General features: G+C 41.4%; 1 protein-coding gene across 6 annotated transcripts in view; it reads left to right on the top strand.

Moving 5' to 3' along the window:
• PIP5K1C (phosphatidylinositol-4-phosphate 5-kinase type 1 gamma) overlaps positions 1–21,873 on the top strand; it is a 171,335-nt gene that overhangs the window by 69,116 nt on the left and 80,346 nt on the right. For all 6 annotated transcript variants that reach the window (XM_075352572.1, XM_075352570.1, XM_075352569.1 and 3 more), the window contains exons 9-13: positions 551–634; positions 3,856–3,904; positions 8,205–8,289; positions 8,876–9,037; positions 21,066–21,204. In XM_075352572.1, the coding sequence (XP_075208687.1) occupies positions 551–634; positions 3,856–3,904; positions 8,205–8,289; positions 8,876–9,037; positions 21,066–21,204 (519 nt within the window). The remainder of the gene's footprint in view (positions 1–550; positions 635–3,855; positions 3,905–8,204; positions 8,290–8,875; positions 9,038–21,065; positions 21,205–21,873) is intronic.

Below are 21,873 nucleotides of genomic sequence, written 5' to 3'. Positions count from 1 at the left end.
TTGGAAAAACACGGTAGAAGTTTGAAAATTGCAACATCTTTCAATTTTCGTCATACTTTCGATATTTTGACAAACGCAAAAATGATGCTCCTTAATGTATCACTAACATGAAGTAAAATATGTCACAAAAAGAAAACTCGTCTCAGAATCACCGAGACCCGTTAAAGCGTTCTAGAATTATAACCTTATAAAGTGACAGTGGTCAGAATTGTAAAATTGATCCGATCATGAAGGCGACAACCGGCTCAGGGGTGAAGGGGTTAGAGAAAAGAAAAAATATGTCCCCTAAGGTGGGCAATCTCTTAAAGTTGCAGCGATCAGTTGGCACAGGTAAATGAACCATGAGTTCATGTGGACAGGCATGGACTTGTACAGGTCTGAACCTGCGACCATTTGTGATTAGGGTTCTCAATGCTAACGAGTCCTGATCTTGATGGCAACCTCTCTACTCTGCAACTAAATCTTATTTGTAGTCACCTTTTTCTTTGAATCCTTCATTAACGTAAATGCTACAGTAATAATGAAATCTTCATTTCTATCTTTTTTCTAGCATGGGAGGAATTCCAGCTTTGAATGGCAGAGGGGAACATCTTTTACTGTACATTGGGATTATTGACATTTTACAGTCATACAGGTAAATGGTTTTCCCTACAATTGATTCAGTTCATGCTTGTGTATTTTGCATACAATGAAGTTATGCATATCTGGGCAAAGCAGAGACTTGGCATACTTTGCAGCTACCACATGTAATCATGCACTAATAATCACATTTTCATATATAGGAGTAGAATTTCTAGCACAGCTAATATAAACTGGCTGCTTTACTTGATGTCATTGCAAATCCATTAAGAATTTAGCAACTTTGCAATCTATTCATGAAAAATCTTCTAATCTCAAGATAAAGGGATTCTTAAATTTGTAGCTAGTTGCTTCAGTTCCTGACCACCCTAACTGGTCTTTGGGTAGCCAGCAATCTAATTAAGAAATGTGCAGCACTTAGAGGATCTTTGCTTTAGACTCTGCTTGTGATGCTCTAAAGCTAGCCAAATCACTTGATCTGACTAGCATCATTAAATCTGCACTTTTCACATACAACAGAGGCAAACCTGCTTCTACTACTGACGTAGGAGAGCACTCAGATTGGACCAGCCGCGCTACCATACTTCTAGTTGAAGCTGTTAGTTTTGAGGATCTCACAGCCCCATACAACCAGAAAACCAGAAGAAATGGGAGAAAACCTCTTTATCAGAACATTGGCAACAGTTCTTTAAAGATGTCTTCCAAAATGAAAAATTATCAAGAACAATTACCGTATTTTTCGCTTTATAAGACGCACCTGATTATAAGACGCACCCCCAAATTTGGTGAAGGAAAAGAGAATTTTTATTTTAAATGTTAAATGGGGTCCATCTTATAATGCCAGTGTCCGTCTAACAAATCATATAGGGTATATGTCCTTCATAGCCCCCATCCTAAAATTAGCCCCCTTAATCTGGATATGGCCCCCATATATTGAATATAGCCCCCTTGTGCTGGCACACATTCCCCTGTAATAAATAAAAATATATATATATATATATATATATATAATGTATGTATGTATGTATGTATGTATGTATGTGTATATATATATGTGTGTGTATATATATATATATATATATATATATATATATATATATATTATACACACGCCCCCCCCCCCCCCGTATATTCGGCTTATAAGACGCACCCCCTACTTTCAAAAGTGCGTCTTATAAAGCGAAAAATATGGTAAATCATGCATGATTACTAGCTTCATAGGCTTTTCATCTTAAAGGGCTGTCCTCAACATGTGTCTCAAGCAGGACACTGCTCTCGGGCCTATTTCTCTTTCTTGTTGGGGTGGTGGTGGGCACGCCTCTTTAAAGGGGTTTATCCCACAAACACAGTTCATTTTAATAGATCTTGGGATAGTTATAAATTCCACAGTTGGATGTGTTTAACCCCTTTACGACCAAGGACGTAACAGTACATTTTTTTTAAGCACATCCAGTTGTGGGAATTATTATTCTTTGAAGATCTATTGATAAAAATGTACTTTAAAGGGAACCTGTCCAGTTTTTTCACTATGAAATCAAAAGTATCACCTTCTACAGCTCCTGGGCTGCATTCTATGAAGGTGCACTTTGTGCCTTGACTCCCCTTGCAGATCCCAAAAATAACTTTATAAAACATTACCGTTACGTATGCTAATGACCTGTGTGGCTCAGATGGGCGTGCTCATTTTCTGCTCCTGTCCCTCTTTGTGGCCTTGTTTGCCAACCTCCTTTCTTGATTAATGTGATGACACCGCCGTCATCATCCATCCTGCTCGGCCAAATCTCGCGCCTGTACAGTCATTCCCGGATCGCACAGGCGCAATTCGCTCTGCCCCATCGCGGGCCGAGCAGAAAACATAGTTTCCCTTGCGCGCGCCGGTGAGGTATTTGTGCAGTTGCGAGATTATAGTCGGCGCTTTGCATGACCTTACCAGCGTCATCCTTGTTCCCGACCTAATCCTCGTGCCTGCAAAAATACCTAATCAGCGTGCACGAGGGAAATTATGTTTTCTACTCTGCCCGTGATGGGGCAGAGCGAACTACTACTCCTGCGCAAGCCGGGAATGACTGTACAGGCACAATATTTGGCCAATCAGCGTGGATGATGACGGCGGCGTCATCACGTCAATCAAGAAAGGAGGAAAGCGAACAAGGCTACAAGGAGGGACAGGAGCAGAAAATGAGCACGCCCATCTGAGCCACACAGGTCATTAGCATACCTGACGGTCAGGTTTTATAAAGTTATTTTTGGGATCTGCAAGGGGAGTCAGTGCACAAGGTACACCTTCATAGAATGTAGCCCAGGAGCTGCAGAAGGTGATACTTTTTGATTTCATAGTGAAAAAACTGGACAGGTTCCCTTTAAAATTAAATTTGTTCGTAGGAAAACCCTTTTAAAAACCATTCTGGTTTAAGCCTTGTACTAAAATTGTGGTCACAATTAAAAATTAACTTTTAATATTTACATTTTTTAAAAAGAATTTATACCACACACCATAAATGGTTGCAAAACCAACCAACTAATTAGGGCTGATGTTCAAGCCCCTATCATTACCCAGTCAAGGACACTGTGTAACCAGTAGTGATGGTTCTACTGGAATAACACCAATTGAGACAATTGTCCCATATGTAACATATAGATTAATAATCCATAGCATAGACAAACATTTGAGTGGGTATAGTCCCACTATGATGACGATATTAGAGACTAAAAGACGTTATTGTCTCTACAATTATATGCAAAAGCTGCAATCTGCAGCGATCAGTAACCAACAAAATGGTCAATTGAAACACAAACTTGTTTTTAGTTGTCCAGTAACAGGGGGGGGCACCAAATCCGCCTCACAATACCCCTTAGCTGGCAACAATCTGACCTGATGTTTTCTTAGACCTCCCGACGCGTTTCTTAATTTATCTTAATCCTCAGGGGACTGTGGTCAAGAAATAACAACTTCATTAAAGAGGCGGACAACCAACATACTGTGTCCGGGCTGGTAATAAGCTTATTCTGTTCCTTGGTTTAAGCCTTGCTCTGAAAATGCTGAAAATCCTTGCTAGGGCTTATTTTTGGGGGAGGGCTTATTTTTGGAAAAACACAAAAGTTTGAAAATTGCAACATCTTTCAATTTTCGTCATACTTTCGATATTTTCTTCTAAGATGTGAAATAAAAAATCTAAATTGACAAATTTACATTAAAATATATAACTTTACTAATATTATTTACTCACTTTAACCACCATTGGGTGCCTCTAACCTTTTTTTGACATGGTTTCTCAGGTTGATAAAGAAGCTAGAACATACATGGAAAGCTCTTGTTCATGATGGGGTAAGTGTATATCATGTGATTATTGCTATCAGTCAACCACTGTGTGCACGTCGCATTCTATTGCATTTTTTATGCATTTTTGAGTGCAGGTTTGTCGCAAAACTGCAAGCAAATCCTTTTGCCTGCAAAACCAATGAAAGTTCTGAAGAGTCATGCACACGTTGAGTATTTTCTCCTCGCAGATTTGGTGCAAAAAATAATCTGCAGCATGTCAATAATCTCAGCATTTTTGCTGCGTTTTTTCAGCTATTTATTTTAATTTGAAAAACACATTAAAACACATTAAAAATGCTACGGAATGCATAAAAAATGCTGCATAAACATGCTTTTTGCAGCTGCGTTTTTACTGCTAAGGCTGCTTTCACACTACGTTTTTTTAACATGCGTCATGAACTTTTTTTGCTGTAAAAGCGGATCCTGCTTTTACAGCAAAAAAACGAATGCAAACGCAAGTGTTATTTGCAGGATCCTGTCACTTTAAGTTTATGGGCAGGCATTGGAGCCATGTGATCGGGAGTCAGTGGAACTGAAAGTGATATACTGGGAGCCAGCTTCTAACAGCTGCAGAGGCTCGTAACCAAGGTAAACATCGGGTAACTTGCTTGGATACCCGATATTTACATTGGTTACGAGCATCCGCAGGTGCTAGGAGCCGGGCTCCCTGCTCACGTAACCAACGTAAACATCGAGTAACTAAGAGAAGCGCTTTCCTTGGTCACCCGATATCTATCTTGGTTACGAGTGTCCACAACTCTCAGGAGAGGGAGGTGGGGAGAGGGAGGTGGGGAGAGGGAGGTGGGGAGAGGGAGGTGGAGAGAGACTGAGAGGGAGGTGGGTTTCTGGGCATGCTCAGTAGAGCAAGCAGGATCCTGTCTATCAGCATGCCAGCATTCACATGCGTTTGCGTGCAGTATAGTCAGGATCCAGCAATTTGCAGTATTTGGACGCAGCTCAAAAACGCTACAAGTAGCGTTTTTGAAAAATGTTAAAAATCTGCAAGTCGCTGGATCCTCACTATAACGCACGTAAACGCAGGTGAACGCATGTTGACGCGAGTCCTTGCAAATGCATTGAAATGAAAACGCATTTGCACTGGATCTGTTTTTGCGTTAAAAAAAAGTTCATGACGGATGTTAAAAAAAACGTAGTGTGAAAGCAGCCTAAGAGATGCAGAAATTGTCCAGAAATTTCTATCACAAAGTGCTCAATGTGCGCACATACCCTTAATATGGAACTGCAGTTTCAACAAACGGTTACAGAATTCAATAGCAGAGAATATAAGAAACCTGGTAATGTACAATATATCACCAAAGTGATTACAGCCATCACATCTTTGTAAACATTCTGTAATATCTTTTTATGGGACAACACTGAAGACGAGACCCTTTGACTAATTTACATTATATCAGTGTGCAGCTTTTATAATAGTGTGTATTTGGTGTTCCCTCAGTAACTCACACACAGTCATTAATGTCAAAACGCCTGGCAACAAAACTGAGCACACCGCTAAGTGAAAATGGCTAAATTGTGCCCAAGGTGTCAATATTTTGTGTGGTCACCATTGTATTCATGCAGTGCCTTAATTCTCTTGGGCATGGAGTTCTCTAGAGTTTCACAGGAGCCACTGGAATTCCCTTCCACTCCTCCTTGACGACATCACAGAGCTGGTTGATGTTTGAGACCTTGCGCTCCTTCACCTTCAGTTTGAGGATGCCCCACAGATGCTCAATAAGATTTAGACCTGGAGACATGCTTGGCCAGTCCAGCACCTTTACTCCCAGTTTCTTTAGCATAGCAATGGTAGCCTTAAAGGTGTGTTTGGGGTCGTTATCATGTTGGAATACTGCCGTGCAGACCAGTTTCCGAAGGGAGGGGGGGGATCATGCTCTGCTTAAGTATGTAACAGTACATGGTGGCACTCATGGTTTCCTCAATGCACTGTAGCTCCCCACAACCGGCAGCACTCATGCAGCCCCAAACCAGGATACTCCCACCGCCATGCTTGAATGTAGGCAGGACACACTTGTCTTTGTACTCATCACCTAGTTTGCGCCACATACGCTTTAAACCATCTGAACCAAATAAGTTTATCTTGGTCTCATCAGACCTCATGAGCTGGATCCAGTAATCCATTTCCTTAGGTTGCTTGTCTTCAACAAACTGTTTCAGGGCTTTCTTGTGTATCATCTTTAGGAGCGGCTTCCTGGGACGACAGCCATGCAGACCAATTTGATGCACTGTACAGTGTATGGTCTGAGCACTGACAGGCTAACCCCCCACCCCTTTAACCTTTGCAGCAATGCTGACAGCACTCCTATCCAGACAACCTCTGGATAGGACACTGAGCACAAGCACTCAACTTCTTTGGTTGACCATGGCAAGGCCTATTCTTAGTGGAATCTGTTTTGTTATACCACTGTATGGTCTTGGCCATCGTGCTGCAACTCAGTTTGAGTGTTGTCAATCTTCTTATAGCTTAGACTATCTTTTTCAGATTCTCAGAGAATTCTTTGCCACGAGGAGCCATGTTGAACTTCCAGTGTCCAGTATGAGTGTGTGAGCGATAATACCAAATGTAACACACCTGCCCATTCACACCTGAGACCTTGTAACAATAATGAGTCGCATGACACTAGGAAGGAAAAGTGGGTACCTAGACACAATTTGGCCATTTTCACTTACAGGTGTAATCTTTTGTTGCCAGCGGTTTAGTCATTAATGGCAATGAGTTATTTATACGGCACACTAAATTTACACTGGTATACAAGCTGTACACTGACTACTTTACACTGTATTAGTGTTGATCCATGAAGAGATAAAAAAATGTGGGTGTATTCCCTTTTTTGTGATATACTGGATCTTATCAGAGGAATCAGTTTTGTTCCCCATTTATGAGAAGCTTTTTTTTATGTCCTCCTGCCTTCTGAAATGGCTCAACTCCATCTGGTACTTTTGAATGACACCATTCATTCTGCCATATACTGTATTGGAAAACGGGGAAAAGAAAATCCAAGTCCTGTGAAATTGTCAATTAAAAGTGCAATTCCACTATGGTTTTTTTATTTACGATATTCAGTATATGGTAAAACTGACCTGCAATATGATTCTCCATGTCAGTAGGAGTATGCAGATGCCAAAAATGTATGTATATATATATATATATTTTTTTTTTTGTGATCAAAAAAGAGAGAAATTTGCCCCCACATTTTTTTTTTGTTGCCATTTTCCGTGCCTTGTGATATTCTCATGTTTCATGATCTGGAGCTGTGTAGTGTAGGGGTTTATTTGTTGTGTCCTGAGCTCACTATTTTACTCATGCCGTGTTGGGGTAGATACTATAATTTGATCACCTTTTATTACAATATTGTGGCTTCATTAGGTGCACTGCGCATGACTGGAAGTTCAGAAGGCGGCTCATGTACACGTCTTCTAAACTTCTGGTCACGCGCAGTGTGCCTAATGAAGTCGGGAAACATCCACCCAGCTTCAAAGACGCACTGACGCGGCTGTAATGAGCTGCATGTATGTGCAAGATTTTCAGGAGCTGGTGTTGACGCCAACATGTGGAAATCATGTTATCACGCCCACAGGGGCCTGATAACATGAAAAGAGGGCCGACTAGTCAGAGGAAGTAACGCCCCATCGACTAGTTACATGCCTAATTAGCATAGGAACAGCGCACTTTATAAATACTTTTTTAAATGCTGATTTTATGAATAGCTTCATAGAGGCCTGGTTAGGGAGGGGATTTGGCATACATGCGAATGCTTCTAGGTTGGAAAGCATAGGGGACCTGACAGGTTCCCTTTAAGTATTGTAATATTTTGGGGGTTTCTCCAATTGGGAATTAGAGTAGTAAGTAATATTAAATTGTTTCACTGAAAAAAATGGGATGCGAGCTGCATTAAAAAAAACAAACAAAAGAAAACCTGACTTATTGAAACTATTGATACTCCCTCACCTTCTCCCTGGCTATATCTGTAATTCTTAGTTTATAAGGCTATTCTGGTGACATCGTGTCTACAGCATGTGACTACTACAGCCAATCACTGCTCTCAATGATTTATTTTTCTTGCTGTCTACCTTGACATAATCATTGGGCCAGTGATTGGCTGCAGTGGTCACATGTTGTAGACAGCACGCCTGCAATGTAGCCCTGTCAACAAAGGATGGCGAGGATGCAAAGAGATGCCATTTTGGAGTTGCAGGGGCTTAAACAGGTAAGTAATGCCTAATTGATTAATGACTTGTATAGATTTCTAATTTTATATGCCTAAAAGTACCTTTTCTTTTTATTTAGGACACGGTGTCTGTACACCGGCCCAGTTTTTATGCTGAACGGTTTTTTAAGTTCATGACCAACACAGTGTTCCGAAAAACTTCCTGTAAGTAGCTTAGGTTGCTTTATCTCAACCACTGACTTTATTAGGATATTCAAATCCGTTAATTGATCCGTAATAGATTTCTTCGGTGCAGTGCCGCTCATTTCCGCAATATAGCGGCAGCAAGCTTGTGTGCAGGTCTTTTTGGAATGAATTTGGCAATTACATGCCAATTCCATGTCATCTGTGCCGCTGGACTCCTGATCCGGAAGTGAATCCCTTCCAGTCAGCCCAGAGTGCCTGATCTCCCGTGCAGTTCTACAGTGTTCAGCAGCTGCCTGAATTGGAGGTTGCGAATGGCAATAACTAGTAGAGTAGTATCAGATCATTGTCTTATGTAAGCTCGTAAATAGTTTTTCCTTTAGCCTTGTATTCAGTCACAGTATATTGTATGTCAGTACCAGACATCCCACACTCTGTTTTTGTCACCTTATAACGTTCCCTGGCTGTTGATCAAACACATCTCCTAGACCACGGCCATATGTTCAGCTTGTGCAATATGCAATTGTGGACACTTATCGATTCTGATATTCTCTCTTCCCTTGAAATTACCTATACCTCAGTATAGCTTTCTGTTTTATCATTGCAGCACTGAAGTCTTCTCCTTCCAAGAAGGGCCGAAGCACCCTCCTAGTACCTCGACCCTTTGGACCGACTGCAGCATTCTCTGCAGGAATGATTCCTACAGAACGAGATGAAGCGAGATATGACCTGCGTGGGGTGCGCAGCTTCCCTACATTAGAGAATGATGGTAAGGTAGATGGCACTTTTGTTTACTGTTGATCAAAATATCTGTTAATACCTTAAAAGGGTTTTCCCACAAACAAAATTAATTTTAATCAATAAATCTAACTTTGTTCATGAGAAAACCCCCTTTAAGTGTTTTAATTTCTGACCTGTGTCATTTTGGGGCAAAATGGCAGACTCCAAAAACTTTTGCTTTTATAAAAGATTACATTTTGTAAATAGGTTCATAATTTACTGTGTAGACATAAGGCCTAAGCCACACGGCGAGAAAATCAGAGCGAGTGGAGTGTGATAAAACATCGCATTCCACTCGGACCAATTTTAGCCTGTGTGTCAGCACCCATGAGTGATTATTTTCTCAGCCCTCATCGGACAGAGAAAACAATTGCAGCATGCTGCGATTGTAATGCAAAACTCTTTTCTCTCACACCCATTCAAGTGAATGGGGCGAGAAAAAAAATCGCACTACACTTCCGGTACACCGGTGTACCGAGCGTGCAGAGCGGGATTTGCAATAGCCAGCTACGGAGGAGAAAGGGAGAGAAATCCCTCCCTCCCCTCCGCAGCGCCGGCCCGCCTCCCCCGCAGCTGAGGTCCGCTCGCACAGTCGGACCTCAGTTGCATGGATACTAGCATGCCACTTGGCTCCTGCTGTGCTGCCAGCGCGAGCAGAGTGTCATGCGAGCATCGCACTAGTGCCCCATGTGGCCCCGGCCTAACAGTGAGAACAGTCAGATCTATTAGCCATTCAGAAATAGTATCCTCTTGGTACAATGTTTTTTGTTTTTTTGTTTTTTTTTCCATGCCAAGGTGAGGTACCATACACGTGTTAATGACAGGCGCGTATAGATTGCAAACATCGCGGATTAGCCACAAAACGTTTTCATCTCTGCCAAAGTATCCATCACAATAGTTGAAACCAGTACATTCACTATCAAAAATGACACATCTGCATGCTTTTCTCACGATCTGACATGAAATCAGAATAAACCTTTCACGTTTTAGGTCAATTAGAAACCAAAATTATACAGCCTTTACACGCTCAAACATCGCTAGCGATCTCGTTAGCGATGTGATACGCCAGATCACGAATAAGATTTGCAGAAATCGCACATAGGTCATTTTTTTGTAGTGCCTGTCACATGTGCGATCTCCGCAAATCGTATGTGCGATCTGGCGTGTTACATCTCTAACAAGATCGCTAGCGATGTTGCAGCATGTAAAGCACCCTTAAGAGGAGTATGCCTTTAAAGAATATGGGACAGCCCATATGATGATGTCTTTGGAAGCTTCTGATAGGTTTATTGGCAACATCTGAGTTAATAATAGACATCGCTGTGGATGTATTTGAATACACTGCTTCTTTGTGTTGCATCATGTGGAAAGTCCAAAGAAATCTGCCAAGATCTCAGGAAGAGAATTGTGGACTTGAACAAGTCTGGTTCATCATTGGGTGCAATTTACAGATACCTGAAGGTGCCTCACTGTGATACCAATGTGTTATTGTATAAGTTTCTATGACTATAGTTCTAAATGCCTATGTACCATTAACTATTCATGTGCTATTAAAATAAATAGTATCTTGCTATAAAGAATATTAGTATTCGTGCCTGATTAGGATATCAGTGAGCGCTTCGTAAGTACGGGCTTTCAGCCCCCTTTTTAGTAGAATTTAGCAAGACACTCACTCATCTGTACAAACAATACTACACAAGTACAAACAAGATGGGAATGTCCAGCCATGATACCGCTCAGGAAGGAGATCGGTTTTGTGTACCATAGATAAATGTGCTTTGGTCAGACATGTGCATATCAACCCAAGAACAAAACCAAAAGACCTTGTGAAGATGCTGGCGGAAGCTGGTAAGATTGTATCACTATCCATAGTTTAACGAGCACTCTATCAATATGGGCTGAAAGGCCACTCTGCCAGGAATAAGCCATTACACCAAAAAAAACATAAAAGCCAGATTAATTTTTGCAAATGTACACAGGAACAAAGGCCTTAATTTTTGAAGACATGTCCTGTGGCCTGACAAAACTAAAATTGAACTGTTTGGCCATAATGACCATTGTTACGTTTGGAGGAAAAAGGGAGAAGCTCTAAAGCCTAAGAACACAACTCTGAAACACGGGGGTGGCAGCATCATGTTGTCTGGTTGTTTTGATGCAGGAGGGACTGGTATACATCACAAAATAGATGGCATCATCAGGTAAGAAGATTATGTGGCAATACTGAAGCTACATCTCAAGACATCAGCCAGGAACTTAAAGCTTGGGTGGAAATGGATCTTCCAAATGGACAATAACCCGAAGCATATTGCCAAACTGGTTACAAAGTGGCTTAAGAATAACAAAGTCAGTGTTTTGGAGTGGTGATCACAAAGCCCTGATCTTAATCCTGTTAATTTATGGGCAAAGCTGAAAAGGCAGGTGCGAGCAAGACGACCTACAGACATGGCTCGGTTACACCAGTTCTGTCAGGAGGAATGGGCCAAATTCCTACCAACTATTGTGAGAAGCTTGTGGAAGAATATCCAAAATGTTTGACTCGAGTCATACAGTTTGAGGGTAATGGCATCAAATACTAATGAAATGCATGTAAACTTTTGATATATATCTGGTATCGTTGTAATCACAATCATCCGAAGCATAAATTGGTATTATCATTTTTATCGTATGGTCAACCGCACAAAAAAATATATAAAGAAAACAATAACTAAAGAGCTGTTTTTTCTTCAATATACGCCTAAAAAACCTCAATAAAAAGCAATGAAGAATATTATTTACCCAAAAATAGTACCAAAAAAAATCATCTTGTTTCACAAAAAAAGCTTTGCTACTGCTTGGTTTGCCAATATATAAAAAAAGTTACAGCTCTCAGTACATGGCAAATAAAAAAAAACAAAACAATTTTTTTATGAAAAAAAGCATTTTTAGATTGTTAGTAGCAAAACATTAAAAAAGAAAATATAAATGTGGTATCACTGTAATCATAGTTACCCGAGGAATAAATCCATCTTGTACCTCACAAAAATAAGTACTATTCTTGTACTGCTGTCTATTTGTTCATTCTACCACACAACAATGGGAGGAAGGCTCAGTTCACATCCATCATGTGATCTCTAACAAGAACTTACGTCGGGGTTTATTTGTTAATCCCAAAATGCGCAATTAAGACAAAATTTCTGACTTAACCAATCACTAGATTGAGGCAGATGTACTGCGTTTGGTGGTTTTGGTTGACCACAGTTCTGTGCATATCTAAAAAGATGGATTACGGAATCTGAAGTTTCTCCATCTGCCTCATTATTGTACTCGTATGCGGTTCCGTTGGAGGTTTTGTTTTGAATCGTGTTTTTAGGAGATTTACATGGAAACCCCGACGCAAGCGCTAAGGGCAGGACACCAGAATCTGATCCCAGCCTTATACTGAAAGCGATCAAAAAAATGTTCTGTACCCCAAAATGTTACCAATAAAACCCCTATCCCACACAAAAAAGCCCCACTCAGGTCTTTCATCTGTTAGTGGAAATAGAAGGGGTTTTTACATTACTGGTAGAACAGCGCCAGCTCCCACTGTCTTAAATAAAATCCAGTGAAATCTGTGCTCCCAAATGCAAAACCTCCTGCTAAGCCCCATTGTGCCTATACTGCATTAGCATAAGTTCACACACTTCGCATTTTTTACGCTGCGTTTTTTGGGGCGAAAAACGCACCCGCGGCAAAAAACGCAGCAAAAACGCATGCGTTTTTACCGCGTTTTGGTGCGTTTTTGCTCACTGTGTTTTTATGCGTTTTTTATCAGTGAACGATGCCATTAAAGATTGTTGAAAAAAAAAAATAAAAAAGGTCTGATGTCATTTCGTTCTTCAATATGTTCTTCATTCTCCACTAGTGTATGCAGGAGAGCAGACAGCTGCAGAACTACAAGGCTCAGCATGCTCTATCCAGGACTGTATGCTAGAGGGAGAGGCAGGGGGAGCAGAACTACAAGGCTCAGCATGCTCCATCCACTAGTGTATGCAGGAGAGCAGACAGCAGCTGCAGAACTACAAGGCTCAGCATCCTCCATCCAGGACTGTATGCAGGATTTCTTTGCCCCCCCCCCAAAAAAATGACGTGGGCTTCGCCATATTTTTGTATGCTATCCGGGTACAGCAGGCAGGTACGGGCTGCCCCCAACCCCCAGCTGCCTATGTGTACCCGGCTGGCAACCAAAAATATAGGGAACCCGCTTTTTTTTTTTTTTTTGTTTTTTTAAATTATTTCATGAAATGATTAAAAAAAAAAAAAAGGACGTGGGCTTCACCCATTTTTTGAGTCCAGCCAGGTACAACTAGGCAGCTGAGGATTGGAATCCGCAATGCAGGGTGCCCAAGCCTTCTGGGCACCCCCACTGCAAAATGCAGTACGCCGCTACCCCAGAAAATGGCGCTTTCATAGAAGTATATTTTCATAGAAGTTCATAGTCTTTCATAGAAGTCCGCAGCCAGCATTTCACTTTCATAGAAAGGCCATCTTCTGGTGCTGTATCCAACTCTTCCAGCGGCCTTGGTGATGGGTGGCTCGCTGGGTAATAATGGGGTTAGGGCTAGCTGTGTATTATCAGCTGGCCTTGAGCCCAAAATTCATGGTGTCACGCCAATATTAGACATGGCCACCATGAATTTCTAGTAAAGATAAAAAAGAAACAACACACAGAAAAATATTTTTATTAGAAATAAAACACAATTAGTGACTCCATCTTTATTGAAGTAAAGAACCCCCCCGCCGCAGTAATCCTGGGTCAAGGGTCCCGCGCTATCCAATTTGGATCCAATATCATCTGATCGGTTTGGTGGAAGGCAAAGCGATCAGATGATGTGTCAGGTTCAAGGCCTGCATCACATGACACAGCAGCTGATTGTATAAAAAGCAGTTTATACAATCAGCTGATGCATCTGTGCAAAAAACAAAAAAAAACTAAAAAACTACACATGTCTGTGCAGCGTCGGACTGGCTACCGAACGAAACTCCAGTAATGCCAGGCCTGGATTCAGGTACCTGCACTGCACTCCAGAGCTCTCACCTGAGCTCTGGCGTGCAACCTGGACTTTACAGCGAGCTCCGAGTGACTGATTCCCCGGCTCTTGCGGTTCAGTTCATGACAGCTGCAGACAGGCCGGGATGATCGCCGGTTCTGTCACCTGAACTCCGGAGATCACCCCAGCCTGTCTGCAGCTGTCATTAACTGACTGCAAGCGCCGGGGAATCAATCACTCGGTGCTCGCTCGCTGTCCAGTCTAGGCTGATGCATCAGTGCAAAAAAAAAAACAAAAAAACAACTACACACGTCCGTGCTGACTCCCGTCCAACCGCTGCAGGAGCTGCCGGTAATCAGTGATGAAGTCTCCTGACGCATCAGCTGATAGCCGGCCGGGCGGTAAAATCCGGCATCACCGCGAGACTTACGATCAGCTGATGCATCAGGTGACCGCATCAGGTGATCACTGCCAGGTCCTCACCGCCAGGTCCTGCAGCTATCGTACGTGCTTGGGAGCCGGCACACAGCCGGAGCGGGGGTGGAGGTACCGGGAAGAGGAGCTTGGGAGCATGGCACCGGGAGTCTGCAGACAGGTGAGTATGACATTTTTCAACTGTTCACTTTTGATTTAGCAGCTGCTTCCACCTCCTGCACGGGAGCGGACATGGCACCGGGCGGGAAATGGAAGCAGCGGTGGCGGTACCGGGAGGATTCACGCTTCTGTGTTTCCCGACAGAAGGAATCCTCTTCCTGTACATGCCACTTTACTACCCACCCCTTGCGTTTTATAGCTGCGTTTTTAGTCATAAAAGCGCACTAAAACGCAGCTATATTTGCAATTTGCAGTTTTCATTGCGTTTTTGAACATCTCATTGAACTCAATGGGTGGAAAACGCAGTGAAAAACGCAAAAATAATTGACATGCTACGTTTTTGTGGTGCCCACAAAAATGCAGCTAAAAAAACAGTGTGCAGACAGCAAAAATGAAAACTCAGACTTTGCTGGGGAAGCAAATTCATGCAGTTTTCTGCAACACAACATAATCACAGCATTCGGTAGAAATTGCACAATAAATTGTGTGGTCCAGTTTCACCTATTAACCCCTGTGTAACTGACTAATTTGCAGCTAATAAAAAAACAACTAAATTTTTACTATTAAAATGTTATATTTCCATGTCCCAATCTTATTAAATACTTTGACGCACCTCTTGCTTAAAAATGCTCAATACACTCATAGATGAATTTTGTTTGTGGGGATTAATTTGACAAATGTGGTCACTTGTGGGTGTTTTTGCTTTTTGGCACCTCAGGGGCTCTGCAAATGCAACACAGTGTCCAAATTTGTGTTTTAAAATTTAAATATCGCTCTGTGCTTTCCAAGTTTTGCAACGTGGCGAAACATTTATTTTTGACTACATATGTGTTTTGGAGAAATTGCTAACAAATTATGGGGTCCTTTTTCTCTTATTACCCCTTGTGTAACCTATAAATTTAATGCTAAAACAGTAATACCCTGGACAAAAATATAATTTTTTGTTTTTACATTAAAGTTTTTTGAATCCCTTGTAGGTTAAAAATGATCAGTACACCATTTAGATGAATTCATTGATGGGTGTAGCTTCCATAATGGGGTCACTTTTGTGTGGTTGTTCTGCTGTTTTGGCATGTCAGACGCACTGCAAATGCGAAATGGCATTCACAATCTATTTCAGATAAAAAAACAGCAGTTTTTGACTATTCATTGGGTATCATTGTGTACAGAAGAAATTGCTTAACAAATTATGGGGACCATTTTCTTCCGTTATCCATTGTGAAAATTTAAAATTGTGGCTAAAAAATATTTTAGTGGGAAAAAAACCCATAATTTTCATTTTTACATCCACATTTTAAAAAGTTCTGTACATCACCTTTGGGTTAAAAATGCTCAACACATACCTTCATGAATTCCTTAATGGGGTTTCTGCTGTTTTGGTATTTCAGGGGATCTGCAAACGAGACATGTGTCTGCAAACTATTCCAGCCAAATTTTTACTCCAAATACCAACTTTCACTTCTTCCCTTCCGTGCCTTGCTGTTTGTCCAAACAGAACTTTTTGACTACATGTGGGTACTGCTATGCTCAGAAGAAATGAAGTAACAAACTGTAAGGTCCACATTTTCGTGTTACTTTTTGCAAAAAAAAAATTTGGGGCTAAAGCAACATTTTTTGTTAAAAAATTGAAAATTTTAATTTGATAACTTAAGGTTATCAAATTCGGTGTGGGTTCGAAATACTCACTATAACTATGGGTAAAATCCTTGCGGCGTCTAGTTTCCAAAATGGGGTTAGTTATGGGGGGGTTTCTGCTGTTTAGGTACCTCAGGGGCCCGGCAAACGCGACATGGTGCCCGCAATCTATTTCAGCCAAATTTGTGCTTGAAAATTTAAATATTGTTGCTCTCCTTCTGAGCCCTCCCGTTTGTCCAAACAGATGTTTGTGACCACGTGTGGTATCAATGCAGTGAGAATTAATTGGGTAACAAATTACCAAATTCCATTTTGTTGTGCCATCCCTTGTAAAAGTGAAAAAATTGGGGACTGAAGCAACAATTTAGAGGAAAAATACAATTTTTTAATTTTTCATTCCACTTTTCATTGATTCCTGTGTAGCACCTGAAGGGTTAAAAAAAATCCTGACACCAGTTTTGAAGTATTTGTGGGGTGCAGTTTTTAAAATAGTATCACTTTTGGGGAGTTTCCAATGTATAGGCCCCTCAAAGGCCATTTAAATCAAAATTGGTCCTTGAAGAAACATATTTGTAAATTTCTTGAAAATATTGGTGCTAAACTTTTAACTAGAGAAGAGTGAACCTGAGGTTTAATCTTCATACCAACCACAGACATCACAAAAAAGCAAAGTTTGGATTCGAAGTTCAATTGTTTACGTATGCTGACCACTCCCGCGGTGCTCAGCCCAGTGCAAGCCGCTTGCAGTGTTTGTTGTTACCCCTAGTTCAAGCCATTCAGAGTTATTGGATGGGGTGTGCAAAGGAAAAACCCCACCCAACCCCGGAAGTGATGTATTTATAGATGGATGCATGTTGGCGGAATTAGTGACTTCCAATGGGGTTCAGGTCAAGTCCGGGTCCGAAACAAAACTTTTATCTAAAATCCGGCTGAGCCCAACAAGGCGACCTTCCACGGGTTTATTCATCTCTACTTTTAACGTTTCTAAAATTCTAACAAATTAAAATGATTTGAAAAAGGTTGCAGATGTAAAGTAGACATATGGGGAATGTTATTTATTAATTATTTTACACAGGATGACTAACTGGTTTAAGGATATCAAAATTGAAAGTTTGATCATTGCAAATTTTTCAAACTTTTTGCCAACATTTCCGTTTTTTTTCAGAAATAAACGCAAAACAGGTCAACCTAAATTTACCACTAACGTAAAGTACAAACAAACTCTCAAACACAGAAGCTGCCACTGGTCAGATTTAAAATATTAGGTGTCATTACAGTAAAAATTGGCTCTGTCACGAAGAGGTTAACTGTCCTGATTTCAGGCCTTTACGGTGTTCGCAATAAAATGTGGTATATATTGTGCTGCGGGCTGTGGCCCGGCCCACCCTGCTTCAGGCTGCGGCCCGTCCTGCCACTGTTTGCAGCCCACCCTGCGTGATGTGCATGACATTAAATAGTATAGGACCTAATGAGCAGCTATGAAATATTAAGATATTCTAAGAGAGAGTCTCTATGAGAATCTAATCATTTACTCTCCACATGAGGACTGATGTGATATGAGTAACACACAAAGAAACCTATGTATTTTTTTCAGCCCCTTAAAGGGAACCTGTCAGGATGATTTTGTAGTGTAAAGACATGGCTGTAATGGCACAATAATTCTGATTAAGTTTATATTTTTGGTGAAGATATCCACTTTGTGGTTCTTTCCACCATTTGATGTTTCCTGCTAATTAGCTTTCGGTGCCAAGTGCACAGGATTTCTCCTCCCTGTCTGTGATTTCCTGAGTCCTCTGCTTGTCTCCAGCCTTTTTATGACCTGCCTCCGGTGTGTGAAATTTTAGCAGTGATCTGTCATTTAAAGATCGGAGGGGCTGGGGAATCACAGACTAAGAATTATCTTGTAGAAATCTTCAAATGCTGATTAAAGAAGAACCACAAAGCGGATTGCTTCACCATAGGGGTCAATTTAATCTGGATTAGGGTAAATTCACACACTTCGTTTTTCGCGGCGTTTTTGCTCAGAAAACTGCATGACTTTGCTTCCCCAGCAAAGTCTGAGTTTTCATTTTTGCTGTCTGCACACAGCGTTTTGTTTTTTTTTTTTTTTTTAGCTGCGTTTTTCTGGTGCCCACAAAAACACAGCATGTCAATTATTTTTGCGTTTTTCACTGCGTTTTCCACCCATTGAGTTCAATGAGATGTTCAAAAACGCAATGAAAAACGCAAATTGCAGCTATAAACGCAAGGGGTGGGTAGAAAAGTGACATGTACAGGAAGAGGATTCCTTCTGTTGGTAAACACAGAAGCGTGAATCCTCCCGGTACCGCCACCGCTGCTTCCACCTCCCGTCCTGTGCCATGTCCGCTCCCGTGCGGCGCCATGGCCGGGCGGGAGATGGAAGCAGCTGCAAAATCAAAAGTGAACAGTAGAAAAAAAAATGTCATACTCACCTGTCTGCAGACTCCCGGTGCCATGTCCGCTCCCAGCTCCTCTCCCGGTACCGCCACCCCCGCTCCGGCTGTGTGCCGACTCCCGGGCAGCACGTCCGATAGCTGCAGGACCTGGCGGTGATCACCTGATGCGGTCACCTGGCGCATCAGCTGATCGTAAGTCTCGCGGTGACGCCGGCTTTTTACCGCCAGCTTAAACTATCAGCTGATGCCATCAGGAGACCGCTTCACTGATTACCGGCAACTCCCGGTGTGATCGGATGGGAATCTGCATATAAGTGAGTATTTTTTATTTATTTATTTTTTTGCACTGATGCATCAGCTGATTGTATAAACTGTTTTTATACAATCAGCTGATGTGTGATGTGATTCACATCCTTGAACCTGACACATCATCTGATCGCTTTGCCTTCCAGCAAACCAATCAGATGATATTGTATCCGGATTGGATGGTGCGGGACCCTTGACCCAGGGTTACAGCGGAGGGGGAGGGGGAGGGGTTCTTTATTTCAATAAAGATGGAGTCCCTAATTGTGTTTTATTTCTAATAAAAATATTTTTCTGTTTTTTTTTTTTTGTTTTTTTTTTTTTATCTTTACTAAAAATTCATGGTGGCCATGTCTAATATTGGCGTGACACCATGAATTTCGGGCTTAGGGCCAGCTGATAATATACAGCTCGCCCTAACCCCATTATTACCCAGCGAGCCACCCGGCATCAGGGCAGCTGTAAGAGTTGGATACAGCGCCAGAAGATGGCGCTTCTATGAAAGTGAAATGGTGGCTGCGGACTGCAATCCGCAGCGGGGGTGCCCAGAAAGCTTGGGCACCCTGCACTACGGATTCCAATCCCCAGCTACCTAGTTGAACCTGACTGGACTCAAAAATTGGGCGAAGCCCATGTCATATTTTTTTTTTTTTTTTAATTATGTCATGAGATTCATGATATAATTTAAAAAAAAAAAAAAAGGGGGCTTCCCTATAATATTATAGGGAATATAAATATACAAATAGGCAGCTGGGGGTTGGGGGCAGCCTGTACCTGCCTGCTGTACCTGGCTAGCATACAAAAATTATGGCGAAGCCCACGTCATTTTTTGGGGGGGAGGGAGGGGGGGGGCAAAAAACTCCTGCATACAGTCCTGGATGGAGGATGCTGAGCCTTGTAGTTCTGCTCCCCCTGTCTCTGCCTCCAGCATACAGTCCTGGATGGAGCATGCTGAGCCTTGTAGTTCTGCAGCTGTCTGCTCCCCTGCATACACTAGTGGAGAATGAAGGATATATTGAAGAATGAAATGACATCTTACCTTTTTTTTCTTTATTTTTCTTTTTTTGTTCCAACAGTCTTTAATGGCATTGTTCACTGATAAAAAAAAAATGCATAAAAACGCAATGAGCAAAAAACGCGGTAAAAACGCATGCGTTTTTGATGTTTTTTGGGTTTTTTTGCCGCGGGTGCGTTTTTGTGCGTTTTTTGCAGCAAAAACACAGCGTCAAAAAAACGCAGTGTGTGAACTTAGCCTTACACTGCCATTACAGCCATATCTTTACTATACGTTACAAAATCGTGCTGACAGAATGTCTTTTAAAGTAGAAAAAGATGTCAATGCGGCTCTCCGACTAAACAAGGTTGTGCACCCCTGCTCTAGACTATACAGAATATATGCCGTAATGTTAAGAATGTTTACTGTAGGGATCATGCTGGGAAATATTCTGCACGTTATGGTTTAGAAATGTTCACTATTTGACCTACATAAACACTTTAAATCTAAAGTATGTAAAATTGATACTACATAGCTGCTTCCATCCCAGATGGAAGGTGTGAGCAGCTTTTCACCTTTTTCTGCATTTGGTGTCACTTCTCTCTGTGGCTTGTCTTCTGCTTCTATCTAGTACTATGCCCTTTAATCACTATTGCTTCTTTCTGACACACTGAGCTGCAATACCACATAAAACATGTGGACAGGTGGGACATTGTTTGTGAAAGAAAGGAACCATGCTTTCTAATCCTGTGCAACTCCCTTACACTCAGCACACCACCATCATTGCCATACTACTTTTTAATCTGCAGGTGAAATTTCAGTGATCTGGTTGTCCCAACCATGGCTTGCAAGTGGGCATTTTTGTGTTTTCTTTTATCTAAGTTGCTAATATATTATCAAAAGCTGAGATTGATAAATCCTGACCCTCCCCCAGTTCCTTAGTGACATGAGCATAGAGGTAGCGGTTAGGCTGCATTCAGACATGAATGTTTTACGGTTCATATACAGGCAACAATGCCCAGACTGAATATGGGTGTCCTCAACTATTTTCTTTTATTTCTATAGCTCGTGCAGACTTGCTGCCCTGCACACCTCCATCATTTGAGGAGGCTACTACTGCTTCAATTGCTACGACTCTGTCTTCCACCTCTCTCTCCATTCCGGAACGCTCTCCGTCTGAATCCTCAGAACACCCCCGTTATCGGTGAGTCAAACTGTATGTGACTAACAGAGTAGATATTTCCTCTTGAAATTCACACAAAAGTACTGTAAATAACCTATATTTTAGTACTTGTAACTTCCAGTGTTCCTTGGACCCTTTTATGACCAGACGAATTTTCTTTTTCCCACTTTTGTTTTTCTCCCTGCTCTTCTTCCAAGAGCCATAATTATCAACATGTGCATGTTTTGTTTTGTTTTTTTTGTGGGATTTTTGCGTTACACAATTAATTTTACCATATACAGTGGCGGAAATAAATATTGAACATATCACCAATTTACTAAGTAAATATATTTCTAAAGGTGCTTTTGACATGATTTTCTCACCAGATGTCCGTGTCAACCCGTCCAATCTACATAAGGAAAGAAATCAAACCATAGATGTCCATAAATTCAGTGATGTGTAATAATGAGAAATGACATAGGGAAAAAGTATTCAACACACTTACTGAAATTTATCTAATACTTTGTACAAAAGCCTTTCTTGGTGATAACAGGTTCAAGAATCCTCCTGTGTAGAAAAACTGGTCACTTTGATTGCTGAGGTGTGATTTTGGCCCATTCTTCCACATAAAACACTCTTCAAATCCTGAAAGTTCTTTGAGCTTCTTCTGTGAACTCTGAGCTTTAGCTCCTTCCATAAATTTTCTGTTGG

Source organism: Anomaloglossus baeobatrachus, chromosome 1 (assembly GCF_048569485.1).
Source record: "Anomaloglossus baeobatrachus isolate aAnoBae1 chromosome 1, aAnoBae1.hap1, whole genome shotgun sequence".
Lineage (NCBI taxonomy): Eukaryota > Metazoa > Chordata > Amphibia > Anura > Aromobatidae > Anomaloglossus > Anomaloglossus baeobatrachus.
This window is presented reverse-complemented; position numbering and strand designations above follow the sequence as displayed.